The sequence below is a fragment of the Cinclus cinclus genome, chromosome 2 (genome assembly GCF_963662255.1).
Source record: "Cinclus cinclus chromosome 2, bCinCin1.1, whole genome shotgun sequence".
NCBI classification, from domain to species: Eukaryota; Metazoa; Chordata; class Aves; order Passeriformes; family Cinclidae; genus Cinclus; species Cinclus cinclus.
Genome location: NC_085047.1, coordinates 54,118,488 through 54,141,268, shown reverse-complemented (window position 1 = coordinate 54,141,268; position 22,781 = coordinate 54,118,488). Strand labels below are relative to the sequence as shown.

Here is a 22,781-nt window from a genome sequence, read left to right as displayed (position 1 = left end):
ATGAGCACAGGAAGAACATGGTGCTTAGGGCAATTAGAGATTTGGTATTGAGGCCTTAGGGAAGGCACTACTTGGCACTGTGCCATGTGGTAAAGAAATCCCAGGCAGCTCCGGGGGGCAAGGAGCCAAGATATAGAAAACAGGTGAAAGGGCTTGAGCAACAGCTGGATGCAGGAAGAGGGGGAAATTCAATCAATACATTCTCTTCTAGGTTTTGTGGCTGTTAAAAGAAGCAAACAAAGCAAGCAAACAAACAAACAAAAATCAGAAAACAAAAAAACAAAACAAAGGAAAAGGCTAAAAAAGAAATCCCCTTTTCTAGAGAATTCACCTTAATGCACCTTCTTCAAAATAAAGTTAGAGGAAAACCCAGCCTGAACCTGATTTTTCACAGTGAAAAGCAAATGATTGAAAGTAGTAACAACTAAGAGTGAAGCTACCTAAATCCAGATTACCACAGGGTAAATTCCCAGTGCAAATGCCTATGATTTTATGAAAACAATCCAATTAATCACAAGTGACTAGGACTAAGGATTAAAATCAACTGCTATGGGAGAAGGCTGAAAGATACAATCTGCAGTTTGAGATAGAAGATGATACTCCTAGAAAAGGGCACAAAGGCAAGGAGACTTCAAAAGGGAATTGAGGTGAAAGAGGGCAACTGCATTAGCAACAAATGGAGCAAGTCAAAATGACAAGACAAAGATAGCTTTGATATAGAAAAGATAAGGGCAGCAGAAGAGACGAAAATAAGAAAAAGGGTGTATAATATAAAACAAATCTTCAGTTATTAGGTAAAGGATCTTAAGTATTTGTAAGGACCACTTAGGTAAGGGTAAATATTTGTGCTATCTCTACTCCTGTTCCCCATCTCTACTCCTCATGACCAACTTAAAAATCTCTTTGTAGGATGAACCAGCAGTATAAGAGGCTGGGGAAAGTCAGTTCTGCCTCTAATGTACAAGAAACAATTATTTAGGCAGCAGACACAGATCTCAGTGAAAAATTTCACCTGTCTAGGTGGAAAATGAAGAAATAATCTCAATAAATGTGAACAGCAGCAAACACATAAGAAAAGACTTAAAGTTGCAATTACTTTGGGTGAATTCTTAGACAGGGCCAAAGCTGTGGTCCTGTAGGCATTTATAATCCTGGAATTGTCCTCCACAGGCACGTATCCATGTTTTAGACACAAGCTAACTTCTGAATAATTTGATACCAGGCTGTTTGTTCTGATTTTAGGACCTCATTTAGTATTTAACTATTCTTACCACTTTACTATCTCAAAATTTTTGCTAAATGGTATGCCAGATGAAGGCAGAGATCTGGCATCCATCTGCAACACTGCTGGAGAAGGGCAGGTAGGCAGATTTAATGTCCTGCTGCAAGCAGATGCAAGGGGATGCACAAGGAGAGTCAAGAGCCTCCTCCTTGCCATTCTCCTGCATCCTATGGCTGGATAACAGGGCGCAAAGAGAGAGGAAAGATTCCAATTAGACTGACAGCATCAGGGTACTAAATTACCTGCTTATTCAGAGCTGTGGTTTTGGATGCAAAAAGGCAGCAGAGAGGCCCTTTCCTCACACGTGTCTGTTCCAGGGCCAGCACCTTTTCTTGACTCCAGTTGAGTGTTTACAACACCCAGGATGGGGGAACTGAAGCACAGAGATTAAGTGACTTCCCCACCAGTGGTGGCGGCCACTATAGAAACCCAGATTTCCTGCTTTGCTGTTTCAGGTTTCCACTACAGGCTCTGCAAACCTCTCCCCTGCTTGTCCCCTTGCTCCAGCAAGCCGCTCCACACCATCAGCAAGAAATGGCATCAGGGTTGCTGGGGCTCAGGTAGGACTATTTCCATCTGTTCTGCTCACTTCCATTTTTCTTCCCATGGAGCTCACTAACCTCTAGTGCCTGTGCCAAAAGCAGAAAGGGTCCCACTGGCAGAGTGCATCCCTACTGCCTCTCCCAAGCATCCTCCAAGGCTCTCCAGAGCCCTCCACCTTGTGCACATGGACAGGCACAGATCCACCTGTCTCTATCACCTCCAGGCTGCATCATGCAGCCTGCGGCACTGCAAACAGGAGCAAGGATCATGCCAGCTGGGTGGCTTGGAGGCTTATGGAAAGGTGAACGTGGCTCTGGTGTTTTCTAAATGAAGGGGGTTTTCTTTGTGCCTGGCTTGTGAACATGTGCAATACACTGTATTGATGTTTCTGACATAGAAGGGCCTGTCTGAACTGTCATTATCTGAAACCTGAAAAGCCTTTATTCTTGCTTGCCATTTCTAGCATATGGCAGGATCCTTCACTCCAGAATAATCACTAGCTCCCCGTTAATTTCTCCTCTCTGTTTCTCTGCTCAGCGAGTACCCTCTGATCTTGACGCTGACTCCCCCTCCCCGCCTCTCTGAAACCATGGAAGAAAGAGTGCCCTGCTATCCACAGAAATACCTTTCCCTCCTTCCCTGTGTCCCAGCAGCCTCTGCACCATCCCTGTCCCCATCACCCAGGCGGCAACCTCCTCCTTTATCTGAGCTTGCCAGCTTTTCCTGTGTCTTTTCACTCTGCCATCAAGGTCCAGAGCAGCTTCCTGTCATGTTTTCTGGGCCACTGGTATCTTAATTTCTGCCTCAAGTAATCATTCCCTCTTGTGAGCATTTTCCATGTCATGTCTTTCTGCAAACTGTATCTTTCCTTGCTCCTGTCCCTCACACTTCCTCTGATTCTAGAGAATCTCTACTGACTTGTGATTTTAGGGTTTCCTGTTCTCAGGAGTTGGACTCTGCAGGCAATATGACACAAACTGCCAAACCAAATTGCTTATACCTTCTGATTAAAGTATTTAAACTAACTCTTGCTCTGTTGCATTTGAAGTGTACACTGCACACATTGTTTTCTCCTGCTTTCTTTCTCCTTCAGGCTCTTTGGACCAAAACCTGCTTTTGAACATTGCTGCAGTTAAGACTTTTCACAAGCAATCAGTCACAGGCAACACATTTAACAGCTTGACTCTAAAATAACAATGTGCATATAGGAGAGTTGTAAAGAAGTTGCAAATGTTCTGTATTATGTCTTGAAACTAGAAAGAGTAGGCATCATATAAAAATGTGGATCTAAATTCACAGTACCCCATGTATTTCCATTTGCATAGCAGAAATCAGGACATGCTTTGAAGATTAAGCTTTAAATATATGGACTATTGAAAAGTATGGTTTAGAAAACAGATAAATGGAAAACAAGTGTACTGGGGGATTTCCATGTTCTGGACTCTTATAACCAAGCAACATCAATACCCAAGTTACAAAATTTATTATTGAATTAGTCTCTTTTTCCTTTTAGGAGGGGATAAAAATGCAGTTAATAGATTAGTTTTAACTGAGGCTAATGGGAGATTCTCTGAAAGTATGAACACTGACCAATACACATGTATAGATTTTTGCTCGTATTTTTAACACACCAAAATGCAGAAAGAAAGTTTTTTTTTTTCCTATTGGTTTTCTAAAAACTCAATCTGTCAGTGGTCTTCTCCATGGAGAGAGCTGGAATTGGAGTTTTCCTCTAAGCACATTTGTTTGATTCAGCCATTAATAGCAAAAGAACATTATTTCTCTGTATTCAATTGCAGCCAGATAAAAACCTCAGGTGTGACGGTACACTCTTAGCAGTTATTCCAAGATTTTATCTCTCCTCAACAACCAAACTTCAAATGAGCTGCAGCCTTGCACATGCCTGTGGGATGGAGGTCACAAGAACATACATGAGCACATGTGCCCTTCTTTTGAATTCACCTGCTGAATTTGAAATACATACATGCAGTAGGATTACTCATGTGCTGAAGTTTCTACAGCCTTAGGAACTCAATGGAAAAAACAAACTATGAAAAAAATCAGGCAGTCCCACGTTCACCTTCTGCCACTCAACCCACTTCAGTCACCTCCAACAGAGCTCTGAGCTGATTGTGGTTTCCACTTAGGCAACACTTCTAGCAACTTTTCTAGACCAAGAACATCATGATTACAGAAAATGCATCCAGGGTAAGTGTATGTGGGAAGCCAAAAACATTCTCCTTCTGTAAATCTCAGCACCCAGACAGCACATTTTAAATCCACTGCATTTCTGCATCCAGAAAATCAGTAAAATCAGTCTCAGAAATGCTGGTGCTGCTCAGAACCGTGTACTTACTTACCTGGTAAGAGAATATGACATCAGGGGATGGGAGACATGATGCCTACTAAATCATGTAAAGTCATCTCTGCTCACGAGTTTGGGGTTTGCAGTGGCTGTTGAGTTTTTCCGATGGAGGAGACAGAGGCAGTTAGGGGGTCTCAGCCTCAATTTTGCTGTACAAACTCATGTTGCTGTGGCTGCACTCAGTGTAAACACCTGTTGAATAAGGAGTGTGGAGCAGCAGGCTGTTCATGAGCTCGGTTCCAGGCTGGAACTTGCAGAGTTTAGGTCTCATGATATCTCAGACGTGCTGAGACGGACATTGCTCAAAAAATATCTGGGATAGGTTGCAGCCTACACATTCTGTCCAGAAAAACACAGACAGGAGTGTGTGTGTGTGTACCTGGATGGATGAGTGCCCACCTAATTATTTTGTTTCTGCTGGGATTGTGGTATTTAAGGGTATTTTAGGCCATGCTGGGATCTCTAGCTATTTGAAGCTATGCCAACCCAAAGTTTCCAGCAGATAGCTGTCTCCAAACTGGTCACTACTGTGGTGTCTGTGGGGGGACATAAGAAATTCCACAGCACAGTTCATCTCTTCTGAAGCAATTTCCTTGACCTGGTCAGAAAAGCATCACCAAGTCTTATGCCCCTGACATCACGGGTGAGCCATGCCCTCAACAAGACGTGCCTTTGGACCTTTGGATCTCAAGTACCTGTGGAAGTCAAATACATGTTTACATCGCCCTGAAGGCAATTGGTCTTAATCACATGTTGAGTTTTTGTGGAGCTGATACAAAGTTCAGTCATGTAGCTGGTGTTTGGAGGTAACTGCAAAGACTTACAATAGAAAGTTAGAAAAAAAGTCAGCTGCTCTCCAGATAACACCCTTATATTATTTCTCCCCCTAATTAATTTACAAATCTACCTGACAGATGCAATTTTTCTTTTCAGCTGTTTCACTTGTGATCTATTTAGCTGTTTCCTTTCCTAAAGTTAGCCTGAGTAAATATTTGACTTTGTTCCCTAAGTCACTGCATACCATTATGTAACCTAATAAAACCTTTTATTTCATTAGCACCAGTTTATCTAATGTTCCAGACTAATTGAGAGTGGATTTCCAAGAAGAAAAAGGAAGAACATGTTCACAACCACAGACACCTCCTCACATGTTTGTGAAAGACAACACAGGCTCTGCAGGACAGAAAAAATACCAGTGAAAAATACCACATCTCACCTTCCTGCAATTTTCTCAGTCCATATCAATTCCCTGAAGTAAAAGCCACGTCATTCAGCGTTTACATTAAAACGTAATCTTGAAAGTAAGGTCACTATTTTCCTCTGCCCAGTAGGGATTACTGCAACAGATTCTGCACTTCCCTGTGTGGAAATTGCCTCTCTCCCCAGGCTCGGCCTTAGCAGTCAGAGGGGAGGGAAGTGATCCTTCCAAAAGTCTATGTTCTTCTTATGCTGGGGGCCCCAGAGCTGGACACAGTACTCCAGGCGGGATTTCACAAGAGCAGATTAGTGGGCAGAATCAACTCCCTCACCCTCCTGGCCACACTGCTTTTGATGCAGCACTGGGTATAGATGGCAGTTTTCAGTATTTTTGTCATTCTGGATATAGAAACATAAAACTCAACTTTCTAAACTGATCACATTTAATTAGACAACTTACACATTTTTATCACTACTGTGATATTCCTGACTGCTGCCAAGAAGACCTGGAGAAAAGGATCAACATAAATTGGTGTATTTTATAAAATAACCAAATGGTGCATGAGTGTGTTCAAGTAGTTCAAGAAATTATTACTGCAACTAAAGGGAGCACAGCAAGGATAGAGCATCCTCAGATTCAGAGCCCTTTCCACATCAAAGTACTGGCAAGATGATCTTGGCATTTGCTTGGGTCACTGTCCTGGATGCCCATGGGGTACCTCAGCTCTGCCTTGCAGTCCTAGCAGGGCTGCCATGAGAAGACACCTGGTCTGTTCTTCTGGTGTGGACTGGAGCACCAGACCTGAGACACAGGTTTCTCTCTGAGCCACAGGTGCAGATATATCTTCAGAAAGATGAAGTTTTGTTGTTCCCAGACTATTTAGGTATGAGACAGCAGGGCCACCATATCCAAAGGAGGATGGGTTGCACTTGCCACTTGTATTTCTGGTGGAATGGCTGCTGAAATAGAGGTTTTACTTCATCTACACAAATTGTTTATCTGGTAATATTCCTGTTCTTTCTTTTCAGCTGAGAAGATGGACAGCCTAATCCCAAGCTGTGAGCTGCACTCAGGACAGAGGTAACGGAGGCAGCAGAGGAACTGTGCTTTTTGTACAGGTGTAAATCTCTCTGCTGAAATAGGCAGGTGTCCTCAGGGCTGGAGGGGGCAGATCTGCTCTACAGTCTCTCCAGTGGGGCCCTGGAAGCTGGATGTGTGACCAAGGCTTCTCACCTCTGTGTCCAGGAGGTCCTTTGAAACCACGGGATGCAGTACTTTATGATGAGAAATGTTACACTTGGACAGTTTCTACAAAGGAGGGTACAAGGAGAATCAAGAAACTGGGATAATCATGCAAAACTGCTACAGACAACCACAAAAAGACCATGAAGGATTTCCCCGTAACTTGATCCTTCTGAGGAACATTTTCTGAGACACTTCTAAGGGAGAAGACCTTAAGAGCTTAGCCTGTCTTTTAGGAGTCATTCTCTGAAAATCATTCATAAATTCCTATTAAAAGTTCATCAGGCTGCCAGGCTACAAACAAGGACACCAAAACATGAAAGAAAAATTATTATAATAAAATACATGTCCTCTTCTGACTTTTGCCCACTTCTGACATTTTGATCTTTCAAGGTCAACTGCAGATCCAAAGAATGATCTCATGTCCTGCCTCTACAGCCTGGCACTGCTGCCAGGACACCTCTCAGAGCCAAGACTCAACAGAGTTTCAGCCCCATGCTCTGCCCCTGCAAAACTTGCCCTCACCCAGCAAAAGGTGTGTGGCTGGCTAGGGACTGGCACAGGATGCACCCAGACAGCTCAATTTTCTTCCCTTTTCACTTTCCCTGTGACTCCTGGAATGTGTTTGCACACGGTGGAAAAAATGCAGAGGAGGGAGAAGCAGCCAGGAACATCACCCTCTCTGCTGGCGCTCAGCTCTGGGGTAGGTAACTTGTGCCAGCATTGGTAGCCAAAAAAGTTGGAGGAGACCCTGATGCCTGGAGCAGGTGAAGCACTGAGAGATTAGATTAATTTTTGGGGTAATCCTTTATTTTCTTTAATTAAATTAGAAAACTATATAATCTGCACAAACTCAGTTAACAGAGGCTTGCAGTGACAGGTAAAATCTGTTTTGATCTAAAACTGGCTTGCATTGAGTACAAAATACTTCACAAACTTTCAACCCATCTTTTCCTCCCCTTTTTCATTAATGGGCATCTTTTATCCTGTCCTAAGCAACAGCAACAAGACTAATTAGTTTAACAAGTACAACAAATGGTTTTATTGACAAAAAAGAACCCTTTGAAATATACATTACATTCACAGAGGATTAAATTATACCCTATTATCCATTTTCCATAAAATAAAGATTACTTTGATAAATCACAACTAATGTTATCTTTGGCTGATAAGAACTCAGTACTTATTTGTGTGGCTTCTATAAATAGTGTGTTCTGATTTTTTTTCCTCCCTAAAATAGTCAATGATACAGTCTGCCAGACATTTTCCTGCAATTTGACAATGCCACATCTGTGAACCAGGCAGCAAGTGAAAGCTTCATTGTCTGAATATGAAACATGGAACAGTCTCTTTCATCAGCTCCTCTGCAGTAATCTATCAAACACCTTTCAGCCATATCTTGCTCCATCAAGGTTTCCTTACTGCTTAAAGCAAGGTGGTCAAAACAAACTCCTTAAGAGCAAAGCCTTTGCAGTTCATCTTTCCATCATATACAAAGTCAGTGCAACAACTGTAGTGTGAAGGGGTCGTACCCTCATTTAGGCTTTAATGCACACAAGATATGCACAATAATGTAGAGAAGTGTGCATTTTCAGATGTGAAGGGCTCCTTTGTGTTTTGCCTTTCCTTAGCTTTTGCACCAGAGGATTCTGCAAATTGCACCATCTCTGGGTGGATAAACAGTTGGTCGAGGACCAAGCCAGAAGCAATGTCTTGTGTTTACTTCAGACCTGCATGAGCTGTGCACAAAGTGGCTCTTTACTAAAGGATGGAGACAGCTAGGGTATCAGAAAAAGATCTTTGTGTGCCAAGAGGTTCACCCACCTTTTGAGTATTTGGTAACAATGTACACCAGGCATGGATATCCCCACTGGATCACAGCTTGGCCGCCTTGTTTAGCACAGCACAGGAGCACACGAACACCTTTAAAAAGCTTCCAAGGAGTTTGATTCTGAAACACTGAAACTGATTTCCTACTGTGTAGTAGACCATCAGAGAGATCAGCCTTGCCATATGAATGACATTACCTCTCCTACCCATCAGGAACAAATATTCAAGTTCAAATTATATTCATTTCCCATTTTTTGAAATTTTTTCAAGAAACACATTTGCTCTGAGTTCAACTACTGGCTGACTCAAAGCATCTCATTTTACTCTAAATATTCAAGGGTTAGAATTTGTGTAGCAGTTGCCGGATTGGCTTGAAATAAGGTTTGCAAAGTTCTTAAGACTGGTGGAGAAAAGATGTAGCAGTTCTGGAAATCTTTAACAAGTAAATTCAGTATGTGAGTTGAGTTACATGATTTTTGCAAATCCTCTGAAATTCTCAAATATAACATCAATTTAACATCCATTTGCAGCTTCTAACCCTACCCAGGCCATTTTGGATGGGTGTCCCCACCATGAGCAAATGTATCTTTTCCCATATTTTCCCTCAGAAGCAGGTGGCAGTGGATTTCAAATAAACCCACACCCATGTTCCTTTCTGGAGGGTGTGTTTTACTCATGGAAATATGTCTGACCTCTTTGTTTAATTTTCAAAATTTTATAAGCGTCCCACCCCCTGGGTTGCCCACAAAGTGACTCAGCAAGCCAAGCAAAGGGATCAAAGAACAGTTAGTTTTTTAAACAAGTGGAAAAGTTTAGCAGTTCTGAAAGTATTTTCCCTCAACACATATTTCAAAACATTAATAAAAATAATTACAGCTGAGTCTAACAGACAAAATGCAGGGCTAGAGTCATAAATCTTAAGAGAACAGGGAGGAGCACTCTGAAATGCTGCAAAACAGATTATCACCTTTCCAAACCTCTGCAAGCTTCTCTTTTCCTGTAATAGAAAATAAAAAATCATCATGGCTGGGCTGCTGCTTGCTCGCTGTAATTAAAACAACTTTTATGTTGTATTTCCTCAGTGGCGTGCACATTTATAAAGCAGGAAGGAGGAAATTGTACACGTAGGAGTGAACACATAGGAATTGCTATCAGCGCAGATGAACCACCTTGGGTCCAACCCAAGCCCAACTCTGTATCTTCCTGCTCACTGGATATTCTGTGGGTGATAAAAGTCCTGGGAACCTGATTCTGTTTCAGGGACTCATGTATTGGAATCAAAGATAAGGTCCTGATGTAATAAACAGAGGAAGATCCAGACCTCAGAGGTCTCAGAGAACCCTTAGGTACGTTCCACAGGGCCAAACTCCTTGCTTATTCCATCTCCACTAATTTACACACAGCTGCTGAATTCAAAAGAGAAGAAACAGACTTGCCCCATCTCATACTGTAATACAACAGTCTGAGAGCTGGGTGCTTGCCAGGAAGATGGGATATATTGATTCCAAACTCCTTTGGCCTAGAACCCAGCTCTCCCACTTCCCAGGAAAGTGCTCGTTGTACCAGACAACACGTGTGTTCCCAGAACAGGGCTGTCAGGGTGTCTCACATAGGGAGTGCTGCCTACTACGGGCAATGTGCAAACCCCTCTCTTTTCCCACCTTCCCCAGTCACGGCCCAGCACAGAGTGGGGAGTCGCTCCCTCCAGGAAAAGCCACGTCCCTCCAGGAGAAGCAATAAGGACCAACAGCAGAAGGGCTTGCTGACTCAGCCCAGCCATGGGAGCATCTCTTCAAGCATGGGATACTCAAGTCAGAGCTGCAGTAACTGGTCTACAAACGGGCCAGGTACCGACACCCGGAGTGATTTCATTTACTGCACTGCTTATGGATCCCTCTAGCTAATCAGGAGACTGCAGCTTCAAGGTTCCTAGTGTGGAAATCCTGGGAATTTGTAAAATAAAAGGGTCAGAAATGCCAAGATGGAAAAGGCAGGTCATAATCTTATCACATTTTCCTCCTTACTCATAGGAAGGCAAGTAAGAGAAAGAGACAACATGGAAGACAGAGTCAGTAAGTCAAATATTTTTATTGATGTCCTTTCTTATTTGTGACTATTGGTCGTTAACTTTAATTGCACATACCAAATTAGTGGCTGACTTTAATTTTCCTAAATTACAACTTCAATAGCTTTTGCATTTTTACCAAGAGAAGACAAAATCACGAGTAAGTGTCTACATGGAATCAAAGATAGGAAGCAACTTCTTACTAATCCTCATGCAAGCTACTGATTACTGGAGACTGAGGTTGAGTGTTACTTCAGGAAAAGGTTCACTCTTATGAGTATGCTCATCTCAAGCTAATTTATAGTCCTTTCACAGCTGATGTAATTTCCATATATTAGATAATAATTACAGGCATATTAAGCAATATTAACATTATTAAACAACAATGAACAGCCACCTGAATGTATACTACGGCAATGCAAAATCTGAGTAATATAAAGAGCCTTACCTGGTATTCTTCCATTAGAGCTTTTCTAAGCTTCTGAAATTTTTTGTCTTACAGGTCTAGAGATTTTGAACAAAATAAATCTAACATTCATATTTACAGAAAGATTTATGCCTGGCCCAAGAACTGCAGTGACACTTACACTTTTTATACCAACAAATTACTCCCATTTGGAAAAGGAGCTATTGCTTTATTGTGGCATTACCAGAGAAGCTGCTTTCTGAGTGCACTGAATGCATTTTGTGCAATGAGTCTTCCAAGAAGCTAAAATGAATTGCTACTGCTCTTTACGTCTTGCTCTTTTGCAAGCATACACTAAACTGCAGACCTGGCTGCCATCAAGTATGTATTTTATATGTGGACTATTACTATTAATAAAAGTAAAATAAGTTATTCAATATGAATGACTGCTCCTCTCCCCCTTGATGTACATAAAATAACCCACATATAATGTGAGAGTAAACTCAGGCAACTGTAATAACTCTGTGGCACTCCTACAGTAACAAAGAGAAGAAAAAAGTTAAATGCTTCCAACAAAACAGTTTGCTTAAATTATCCTTTAAAAACAAATGAACAAAAAAACCTAGTCACAAATCCATTTTACTATTTGTTTCCTGAAGGTTTCTCTTTAAGAATACTTTCCTAAAAAATAACTGTGTTGAAGGAATTTGCAGATAATTATCACAAGACCCAATGGAGAACAAATATCCTACTTATTTATTTTCCTCTTTTCCTGGAAGCAGAAGTCCCCTAAATCATAACTCTGTAATATCAGGGCTTCTACACAGGGAAGCTTCAGCCTGCACCAGAGGAAAGAAATGAAAGCTTCCCTTATGGCTTTCTATGCATCAGACTGGGACATCTACACACCCCAGCTCTCCCACATAAATCCCAAGTCATGTAAACCATGAAAATCTCTTGGTGGATTATGAACTGAGTAAATACTTGTACTAGAGCAGATGGACATTTCTGTACACAAAAACAAACAAAATTAAGATCATGTACATGTGAGGGAGGAATGGCCATACTGCTGTGCAAACCACTTTCTTAACCTACATTGTTACTGGTCCCTGCCTTAGGAGATCAGCAAGTTTCAACTGATACCAGGATTCCTACTGAAAACAATTGCACTAAACCAAAATCCTTCCAGTAAAACAGAATTATAAAAATAATTTAAAGCATTAAGTTACAGGTTATCTACAAGCATGTAGTTCAAACATTTCTTTTTCTGACAGAAAACACCAGATAATAGATTGCCAAAAAAACCCACAAATTTTGCCTCAAAGATTTAATCAACAGGATTTGCAAAAGAGCATCAAGTACTCTGAAATTATTTATGAGCTGCAAAAGTGATGCATGAGTCATTCAAAGTGTATCAGTTGTATTGAAATTCCAGTTATCAGTGTTTACTGATGGCAGGCTGAGAAAAAGAATGAGAGAACAGACAATAGAGCAAATAAAAATACTGGTGAGGGCATAAGAGACACTGGTTAAACCTGTAGTTGAAAGGATTACGTACAGCAAGGAAGAAAAGCTTTTCTCCTTTCTCAAAGAGATTGCACATTGTCAAGGTCCACTTCCATCAGAGAAATACATTAAAATAATTATCAATCTATATTCTATTTTCTGGCCTGTTGAAAGTATTCAAAGACACATGAAAGACTAGACTTCTGCCAAGCAGATTAAAGAAAACTGCATTCCTACATATTTTAAATGTACTGTTACACATCCAAATTCAAAGCAGAAAAATAATTCAATGCAAATACTCAAGAAATACAGAATTATGGATTCTGATAAATCTGGGGGATGCAAGACTATGAAAGGAGTGCCTGAACTTGATGAGGAGATCTGTGTAGGATGGTTTCTGGATCCTTGTATTCATTTGAAGGATCCATCACAGCTGCATATAATTCACTGTAAGCTCTGCAGACCAGTTCTGTTGACTGTTTTATTATCTGTTCTCTAAAAATCAAAACAAAGTAACATAATTTGCAAATTGTAGAGAATATAACTGTGATACATACAAGGAATTAAAGACATACATTAAAAATAAGCATTACATTTTTTTAAAAAAGGCTTTTTTATCTCACTGTATTATACACAGGTAAACTCACGTATATGACCTGATAACCAAGACAGGAGCTTCTTTATTTCTACAATCAAGCAAAAACTAATAGAAGGATTTCATTTGCATACATCAGTTTCCCACCTAAACTCACTTGTATCTTTTAAAAGACTGTTAAACTTAGTGATCTACCTTCTAACTCCAGTGGCTTCTCGCTGCCCTTTGTATATACACACGTTTTTTCATCTACTAGCAAATATATTCTATTTGCCTTATCTTGACAGCAAGACTCCATTATAATTCCATAATGAGACAAAACCTAGTGATAGCGGTCAGAGATTTAAAACACAACCTTTTACCAACAACGCTATGAAGTCTGTGTTCTGTTATTTTTCTGGAGATAAATGAATAACAATGCACACAGACTGAAAGCTAAATTTAACTGGAAAGTTTAGTATTTTTTTAAGACAACCTAGTAATTTTATTTTACACTGCCTATTGAATCAGTTCACTTTAATCATCATGGTGATGGTGCTTACAGTAGCAGATGAATTTTTATCTATTAGGAGCAGCAGTTAAAACTATTTTACAGCCAAACCCATGCAATGGGAACTCCAGTAGAAGCTGAGGAAACCAAGGCAACCACAAATCCAGATTCAGCCCTGCTGTAATATGCAGCAGAGAAACAAAGGCAACAAAACTACGTCCACTAAAATCAGGGTTAATTCACAGACTGCTGTGAATTGGCAAGTTAAAGAAATTTCAAAGATCAAGTACAAAAATCTTTGTCTTTACAGGAACAGAAGCTATGAGAAAGCAGATCAGAAGATCAAACCTGCATTTTATTCTGACACACAGTATCCAGTTTTTTCACATACAGCATCAACTGCCAGTATTACTAGGTTATAAGAACACCTGAAAAAAAAGACTGTCCTTACAATAGCAATTCCAAACCCACTATTACAAGGGAAACATATACAGGGTGTTCAGGTAAGACAACTGTCTCTGAACTCAGCCTGGGATCACCAAGGTACTGTAACATGACAATCTTTTATGAAAGCATTGCACACTGAATTTGTGTAGATCTAGTGCACCAAATGAATAAATAAAAAATGTTTGTTAAAATATTCAGAGGACTGAACAGAATCACGTGTTGTTCAATCAAATAATGTCAGTGTCATTAATCAGTACATTAGGATTTCAGTTGCCATAACAACGTGATACATTTATTACTAACACAAATGGCAGCACTTGCTAAAAATAGTAATTCCAGCATTCAGTTTCTGTGATCCAACACAGATGAAAAGAGCTTTTCAAGACCAACCACCATATGAATACATAGTTTAAGGCTTTTTAAATGAGCAAAGGAATTTGAAAGACAAGAGTATGCACTGGTAATGTTGGAAGGAATGTTCTTCACAGTTGCAAAGCTTAAAAATTATATTACCAATGAGTATATAATACACTGGTCCCTTATCAAAGCATGTGATTTGATTCTGAGAACCAAAGATCTCATAGGTTACAGCTCTCAATTATCTGATTTCAGGAAAGATGTCTTCAAAACTGACAATTCCAACTACTATAGCCAGGGATTAAAGTTATAGCACTAGTTAAATGTTTTGCTTGAATTTTGAGAAAATTCAGAATTTTCAAGGCATTTTTACTATTGAAAATATTGACTATCAAGACAGTGATTCTAAAAGCATCTCTGTAAATGGTTATTTTAAATCCTGAAGGATTGTTTGCATTTAAAGCTGGTTGTTTGAAGGCTTATGGGCTAACTGATTTATTTCTTTTGTTTTCATTCTAAGCAGAATCTGACCTATAGCATTAATTATAGCATATTAATAAATTTCTGCATGTTAGCTGAGTTGAAGCAGCTATAGCAATCATCCTCACACAAAGCTTCCCTCTTACCTCTCAACTGTACTACTGCAAGACAATAGGAATTCAGCTTAAAATGTGCTGAGAGGTTTAAAAAGTTTATCAATGGGAAAAGGCTAAGACTGCCTACATAACCAGTTTATCTTGGTTTATCTGACAGAAGGATTGACTAAGGTCAAGTAATTTCACAGAGACAGAGTCTTTATGGTAGCATAGTCTACCTCTTAAAACTGCCCGTGTGTTAGCAATGAAAAGTTGAGGCTTTCAAAATACATTTATTGTCATTATGATTTTTAATAGCCCTACATTTAAGAAAATATATCAGGAGCAAAAATACAGGTTTAATGCCCTGACACTGAGAAGCAGAAGTTGCAATGCTTCAATGACATTACTGGTCCAGTTACCCTGTTTGATCTATACAGAGAGTAAAGCTCTCCCACAACAGGGTCAGCTCTACCAGCTGAGCTGAAGGAATATTAAATCTGGCAGAGACACTGAGTGCCAGCTGAGAAACACTAGCATTCCCTGTGCTCAGCCATGCTCCACCTGTATGGTGTGACACTAGAAATCTTTGGATGAGGAGAACCTGAGCAGTGCAGCATGAGAACCTGGCAGCTGGACTAGCTGCCTTCCAACTGAACTGCTCTAGTCAATTCCCAACAATAATTATTTTTCCCTTGACACGTTATTTTTAATTGCAAGATGCTGTAATACAACCCCACTGAGGACAAGCACTGGTAATGAAACTCCAAAGAAGCGTTTTACCATTATGTAAAATGTGCTTGTCTCAGTTTCTGGTATATTCGGTTACCTGCACGCCTCACAAAAGTGTGAAAAATAATGTCAAGGAAAGGTTTTGATCAGTGCAACATATAATTCTCTGAGTTTAAGTACTACAGAAAGTCTTCATGTGGTTCACATTTAATTGGAAAGACATTCGTGGCACTTTCCCTAGCCTTAGGGTTCAGTTATATTCAAAAAACAAGGTAAGAGATAAATAAAAAAGTTCTTACTTCCATACTTCAAAGAAAAAAATCTCCCAAAAAATACATTAGGTGAAAAGTAATCTCAGCAAAATATTCTCTGAGACAGAATGCCAATATTCTACAGCAGAAGACAACAAAGGTGAAAATTCTAGAACTGACAAAGCAGTAGGGATAAAAGAAATATGGGAGAATTATAAATTTCACCTCTCTTTGGAAAGCTCACAATATAGTTGTAAAACACACAACTAAGTTGACAAAAAACTGCTGACACAGTATGTAAAAATAGATTAACTCATCTTGATGGTGTCTCTTAAATCAAGTGTAACTACTACCAAAAGTTACAGAACTAGATACTCCTCACTGCTTGTCCAAAAAGAGAGTTATAACAAAACTGAATTGCAACCTGAACGACAATGCAAATATCATCACAGCTGATAACTTGAATTCTCATAATGATTCACAAAAACCTAATCAAATTCATCGTTGTGATCACTATTCAGGCATAATAGAAACTCAGAGGCAAGGTACTTACTTCACAGTGGGACTCAGAAGGAAATTCAGCTGGGACATTAACAGACTATCTGGAGCAGACAGATAGCGATCAAACTGAGCCTTCGAGAAGAGAACATGAGATCAACATCTTAACACCTTGCTATTACACAAAAATTTGTAAAACCACAATTTCTAAAAACATCTCTGATTACATTAAAAGACAGAACTTAACAGTCCAAAACAAATTATTGACTTCAGCACCCCTGCCACCAAAATTTTGTTTCTGACTCTGAGGAATATGAATGGAGGGCAAATAATGAGAACCCAGCTTCTATCCATCTAAGCTTCCTATACAGTTGGTGCAGGTACTTATACATTGCTGAAGATCACACCAAGTCTATTTAATGCAGAGGGAATACAAGACAGCTTCAGAGCTATCTACTATCTACTCTGCCCAAATTACACGTTGGTTGATTCTTTTGCATGTTTCTTTTTACTTTTTGGCAGGGAGTCACTGCTTATGTTGGGAAAAACAACGAGCAAATCACCCACTTCAGGCTTCTTGAACTACTTCTGAGCCTACTTCTCTTTCTCACAGAATATAGTGATAAGAAGAGCAGTGCTTTGATTCTAAGAAAAAACGTTCCTCTCATCTAACAGTTAATCAGAAACATTGTGGCTGCCCCATTCCTGGCAGCATTCATGGCCAGGCTGGATGGGGTTTTGAGCAACCTGGTCTAGTGAAAAGTAACCCTGGCCCATGGCAGGAAGGTTGGAACAAGATGGTTCTTAAGGTCCGTTCCAACCCAAACCATTCTGTGACTGTGTGGTCAAATGGGTGACTACTGACAGCTGAAAACATAAGGAATATTGAACATATATTACACTAAGAAGCATTTCAATAAGAGAGTGAGAAGAAAAAATCTTATCAGGAATGTCACCAAACATTGAAAAGATTATCCAAAAAACCCGTATCATCTTCATCCTTGAATTACTCACTAAGACAAGGCCCTAAGTAAGTTCATCTAATGATGGCAACCTTTCTGTTCATTTGTTCACTGAATGAATATTCTCAAGGCATTAAATCCCAAAATCCACATCCACCCACCATTTAAAACACAGGCAAAAATAAGTAATGAAGTCACAGTTCTTACAAATTAATTTATTAGGGTTTTCTGTCCTTGTTTGGAAAGCAAGGGAGCTTTTGCTGAGAGAGGTACAGACTTAACAAGCACTGCGCTTGCAAGCATGTATGAACAACTTAAAAGACTGGGACCTGGAAAATTTAAACCTTAGTTTAAACGCTGAGAAGCCAATAGGTTAGGTTGACAGATGGGATTTATGTGGGTCTGATTTCAGCATACTTGGTTCCATTCTGGTTAAAGTGTGCTCACAGAAGCAGATGTTAAGTAATGAACAAAATAAAACAGCTGGATTCTTCTCTTAAGAATTCAAGGGAAATTACTACGTACCACTATAAGCAAGTGTTACATATGCATAACTTAAAGAGAAGGTCCCCAAGCCGCAGCCTTTAAATTTGTTGTTAGTCTACAAGACCATGATAAATAGAAGATATTTTAAATGCAAAATTCTTAAGTTTTAATAAGAATGCACACTGATCCGAGTAAACCACTGAGTGCTCTGTGCCAGAGCTCTGTTCACCCAATCAGCTTGGGAATTGCTGGTTTAAATTCTGAACAGAAAAAAAATTGATTACACTGTCATAATTGGGATGCATTCGCCACACAAGGTTTTTTAAAAATCTTTTAAAATCCCCTTTTTTCCATGGGTGTGTACATACATTGCTGTATGAGCAGGCCTTTACAGTTAAACTTTTAGAATAAAGCTAAACCTGGCGAAGCAAGAAGAGTGATAGATTATACATTATTGCCTACTGAACTGTGATATTGCTATCTCTATGCAAAATAGAGACTCACACACTAAGAAAAATATCAACTGATAATTTGCTTTAAAATATATTGTAGCTTTCAACTTAAAAAAAATGTAGCTGTGACATACAGAATCTAACTTCTGAGTAAAGTGCTGAACTATTTGCATAAAATCAAAGCCTTAAGACTAAGATTATAAATTATAGCAGAACCCATTTTTCGAAGCACAGAGGCAAAAAAAAAGAAACTTTGGTAATTAAAACTAATTAGAGCTAAGTATTTGCTTTTAGCAATTTAAGATGACTCATGGGACAGCATTCTTGTAAGTCAAGATCTGCTTCTCAAGGCTTAGAAAATAATATTCTATTACTTCCCCTTCAGAAATAATTTATGCATTTATTACTTCAAGTGGTCAAATTACTACAAACTAAGAAAGTATTCCCAGCCACGTAATCCAGATATTCTTAAAGAGCAGGACTGATCAGATGAATATCTTCTACTACAGATGAGTATCTTTTAATCACATAATTAACAGTATTCTTTACCATGTCACAGCATCACCACCATAATATGGAAGTTATAAATGCTTACCATGGCAACCTTCAGGGACACGGAATCCATACTTGACAAATTTGAAAGAGGACCCTAAGAATCAAGAATCAGACAGGGGGTATAAAAAAAGACCGTACTGACATATAGAAAAAGATAAATAATAAAGTCTACGATCAGTTCAGTAGTTAATTTTTATTTGTTCCTGCTACAGGATCTTAAATGTTTGGAAACTATCACCATTTCTGTACTGAAAGGCTGTTAACAGCTCATGTGTATTCCACCACTCCCTTAAATTAGAAACTGAGAATATGGAATTCTTAATATGTCCTTTCAAATTTTTTCCTTCCTTCTTCACCATTAAATAAAGCCAAAAACAGCCTTTCACAAGATCTAGAATAAAAATTGAAACTGCAAACTGGCTACATCCCCTTGGTAATCCGGACTTAAGAGACAACAACTTTTCTCCATCTAGCCATGAAGAATTCAGACCTGCTTCTAAGGCAACCTTCTGTGCTGCTATGGCAGCACAGTGCACAAATGCTGCTTAACCCCTGAGCAAATTCTGTGACATCACCTCTGTAGCCAGGCAGCTGTACAGATAGAAATGGAAATTGCTACATCCCATTAACAACCTGCCCTAGTCAACTTGAAATTGATTTTAAAACAGGAGATAGGCTCATGAATAGAAAACTAAGTTGAAATATTAATCAGATTATTTATACATTTATTTATTCATCTTTATACATAGAAATCTGTTGAGTTTGGGCACTTTATGCAAAATTATTAGCTGAAGAAACAACATAAAGCTCTCCAATAGAGTTCTGCTTTCTCCAGAAAACACTGTTTTTCACTTCTACAAAAGATCACAAAAGGACATAGGCACAGCTGAAGGGAAGAAGGGCTGTATTAACACCTACCACATTGCAACTGTGCTTCACAAAAAAGGGAGAGCGTGAGCTCTGAATTCCAGTTTTCAGCTCCTCTAAGAAATCTCAAGTTTTCACTTTGAGAATCGCACTGTCTTGGTACTAGAATAGCTACAGCAACAAATAAGGATGAAAGAAGAAACTACTTCAAACTACTACTAAACTCATCTGCCAGTTTTTCCCAGAAGAAAAAAAAAGCAGCAATTACCAAATGCATGCAGCTATCTATGGACTCCGTGCGTGGTGCCACAGGAAGCAATGAAGAAGCTGAATGCTGCTTACATACACAGCAGGTCTAATATGTCCTAGGTGCCATGGGAGTGCTGGTATTCAGACACAGTGTGCACCAGACAAGCAGTACAGGACTGCTGCACACCAACCCAGCTAGGCCTGCTGAACACACAGTAAAAAAAGCTGTAGCTGCAAGGTGCCTGTGTCCAATAGTTCTGCCCCGTGTGAAAAACCAACATTACCAAACCTTTGATTTCAGAGGAAGCTTAATTTGCAAAATCATTAGTGCCAGAATTCTACTAGTAGGCAAGTGTGTGGTACCCCCTCAACAAAAATTCTGTAAGCTCACCTGTTCTGGTTTGTGTTGCTGCAGAGCATTATAAATGTAACTCAGACCAGCTCTCGTTAACACATAGGAAGCTTGCTCATTTATGAGTGTATCTAAATGAGCTTCGATCTGAAATGGTAAGTGTAAGGTATTTATAAAGAGTGTGCGAGAATATTAAATGTAACAAGTTCTGGGGTTAAATGGTCTAGAAACACAAATAAGAAGAAAAAAAGCCGCAAATGAGGAGAGTGATCAACACACAAGGAAATATTACAAATACATAAAGGATAATCATTTTACCCATTTACATATTTCATATTACAAGGAACCAACAATAAAAATGCAGAGAATTCTTTCATATCTGACTAATAAAATAATATATTTTTTTGGTATTTGTAAATACAACACCACCAAAAAATGAAGACTGTAGCCTTGATCTTAAAAAATCCTATATAATTTTATTTTTATGTACTTCTTTGAAAATATGTGATAGAAATCATTTAACTCTGATTGAAAATACTGACAATAACATGGCAGTTTTACACTAAACAAGTGACAGTCTTTCATAAGGAAAATAAACCTGAAACTAAATCATACTCAGAATTGATGTTAAATTCAAGGCTGATAAACTTGTATTTTAAAAAAGTCAATTGAAAGAACAATAGACAGTGAAATTACAGTTATCCACTTTGTTTTAATTATCTTCATATGAAAACACTTGTAGGAGTATTTTACATTCTTAATATAATCTTTACTTTACAGAAAACCTAATCCCTAAATCCAGTCACAGCAGCAGCAATCATTTTTCAGTTTGAGCTGTCACAAAAAGACATTTGCATATATATACATCATTACTTCATTTTTACTGATAACTACCCCACAATTTTTTTTCTTCCAATCCTAAAGAAAAGAAACAAAATTAGAATATATTTAAGTCTAGTAAAATGTTAGACTCTTTTGTCTGATACTTTAAGAGTTCACCTTTTTACTTCCTAAAATTGTTTAGAACAACTTCAGAACACTTTCCTTTTTAAATCAGAAGGGAAATCTTAATATTTCAATTTGGAGTTTTTAACTGTCTTAGTGAGTTCTTTTTCTATGAAAAATGTTTCTCCTATTAAATATGCCATTCTAACTCCACTTGAATAACCTACTTATACATAATCTTAAAGATTTTTTTCAGTCTGTTCCTGTATTTGTAAAATGTTTGAAGAAACTAAATGGTATTAAACGTGTACAATTCAGCTCTGCTGCTTTTTTGAAGAATAAATCAATTGCAACATTTACTGTGAAAGGACCTCTGATAAAAGAAATTAGAAATACCCCAGACAGTTTGGTAAGGTTTTATGTTTGTTTGTTTCAGAGCTAAAAGTTGCTAGAAATTCTGATTAGAAAGTAGAAAGTGAAAAATGGCTCACAGCCAATCCTTGCTGATCCCTTCAAATAAGAATTTGTAACTTTTTTCAAGCCCCCCCAGCTCCAAAGGCTCTCCTGCGACATACTGCAGACATATTCATCTGGCAAAATATAAATGGGCAGTGGCCAAGTTTTTCTAAGTCAACAGTTTCTAAATTTTCACTTCCATTTCAAAGTTGTACCACGCATGAATTACTATCCCAGGATGTGAGGGGAAACCAAGCAAATGAGAAAAGAGAGCTAGAAAGCAGGACTGAAGCAGTAACTTCAGCTAAACAATATTCTAGTACAAAAGAGATGATGAACTAGTGCTAACTGTATGATGGAATACAGTCAGCCATTTGACTGAGCTTTCAATTTCCATTTGCTTCTTCTCATACAGTTTGCAGATAAGTATTAGAATGATCAGTATAATGAAAATGTTAATAGGTCTGGGTTTATCTGCAACTAAACCAAACTAAACCAAAAATTTTAATAATTTTTTTGTCTGTTTAAAATGACAGATGCTATCTGCTCATGGTCTCTGATAAGAAGCCCTCATCCCATTTCCCCGATTTTGACAATGTTAGCTTCTGGTTGATTTTAAGATAAATATATTCACATCAGAACTTAGAGTGTGCAAAAATCAGTAATAAGTTCATTTTCTTTTGGGGCTGCTAAAGCTTACCTGAAACTGCAACATTTCTAGACGTTTGTCAGTGAATTCAAAGAGAGCCAGAGTAGTCTTCATCATGTAAAGTGAATTTACCATGTAGGTTGCCATATCAGCTGTGCCCAAATTACTAGCAGACATAGTACACATCTGCAGCAACGGATCTAGCACACAAGACAGGACCTAAAATAGCAAACACACAGAAAAGAGGGAAGGGAGGGAGGAAATCATGTCACATGAGGCTTCTAACCTCATTCTGTCTCTATCACATATTTATTCCCCAAAACAGAATAAAGAGGAATGAGAGTTTCCAACTGTGAAAGCAGTTTTCTACTGGATTTGTCAGCAGGTGATCACCTACCACAGCGATGGGGAAAGTACAAAAACCTG

The 22,781-nt window shown here is 38.9% G+C and overlaps 1 protein-coding gene across 1 annotated transcript in view; it reads right to left on the bottom strand.

Annotated features, from left to right (window-relative positions):
• Positions 1-10,561: 10,561 nt before the first annotated feature.
• COG6 (component of oligomeric golgi complex 6) overlaps positions 10,562-22,781 on the bottom strand; it is a 55,261-nt gene continuing 43,041 nt past the window's right edge. Inside the window, exons 15-19 of the mRNA XM_062487656.1 lie at positions 22,407-22,574; positions 20,345-20,452; positions 18,878-18,931; positions 16,438-16,517; positions 10,562-12,932 (exon numbers count right to left, since the gene is read on the bottom strand). Coding sequence (XP_062343640.1) covers positions 12,785-12,932; positions 16,438-16,517; positions 18,878-18,931; positions 20,345-20,452; positions 22,407-22,574 — 558 coding nt within the window. The 3' untranslated portion in view covers positions 10,562-12,784. The remainder of the gene's footprint in view (positions 12,933-16,437; positions 16,518-18,877; positions 18,932-20,344; positions 20,453-22,406; positions 22,575-22,781) is intronic.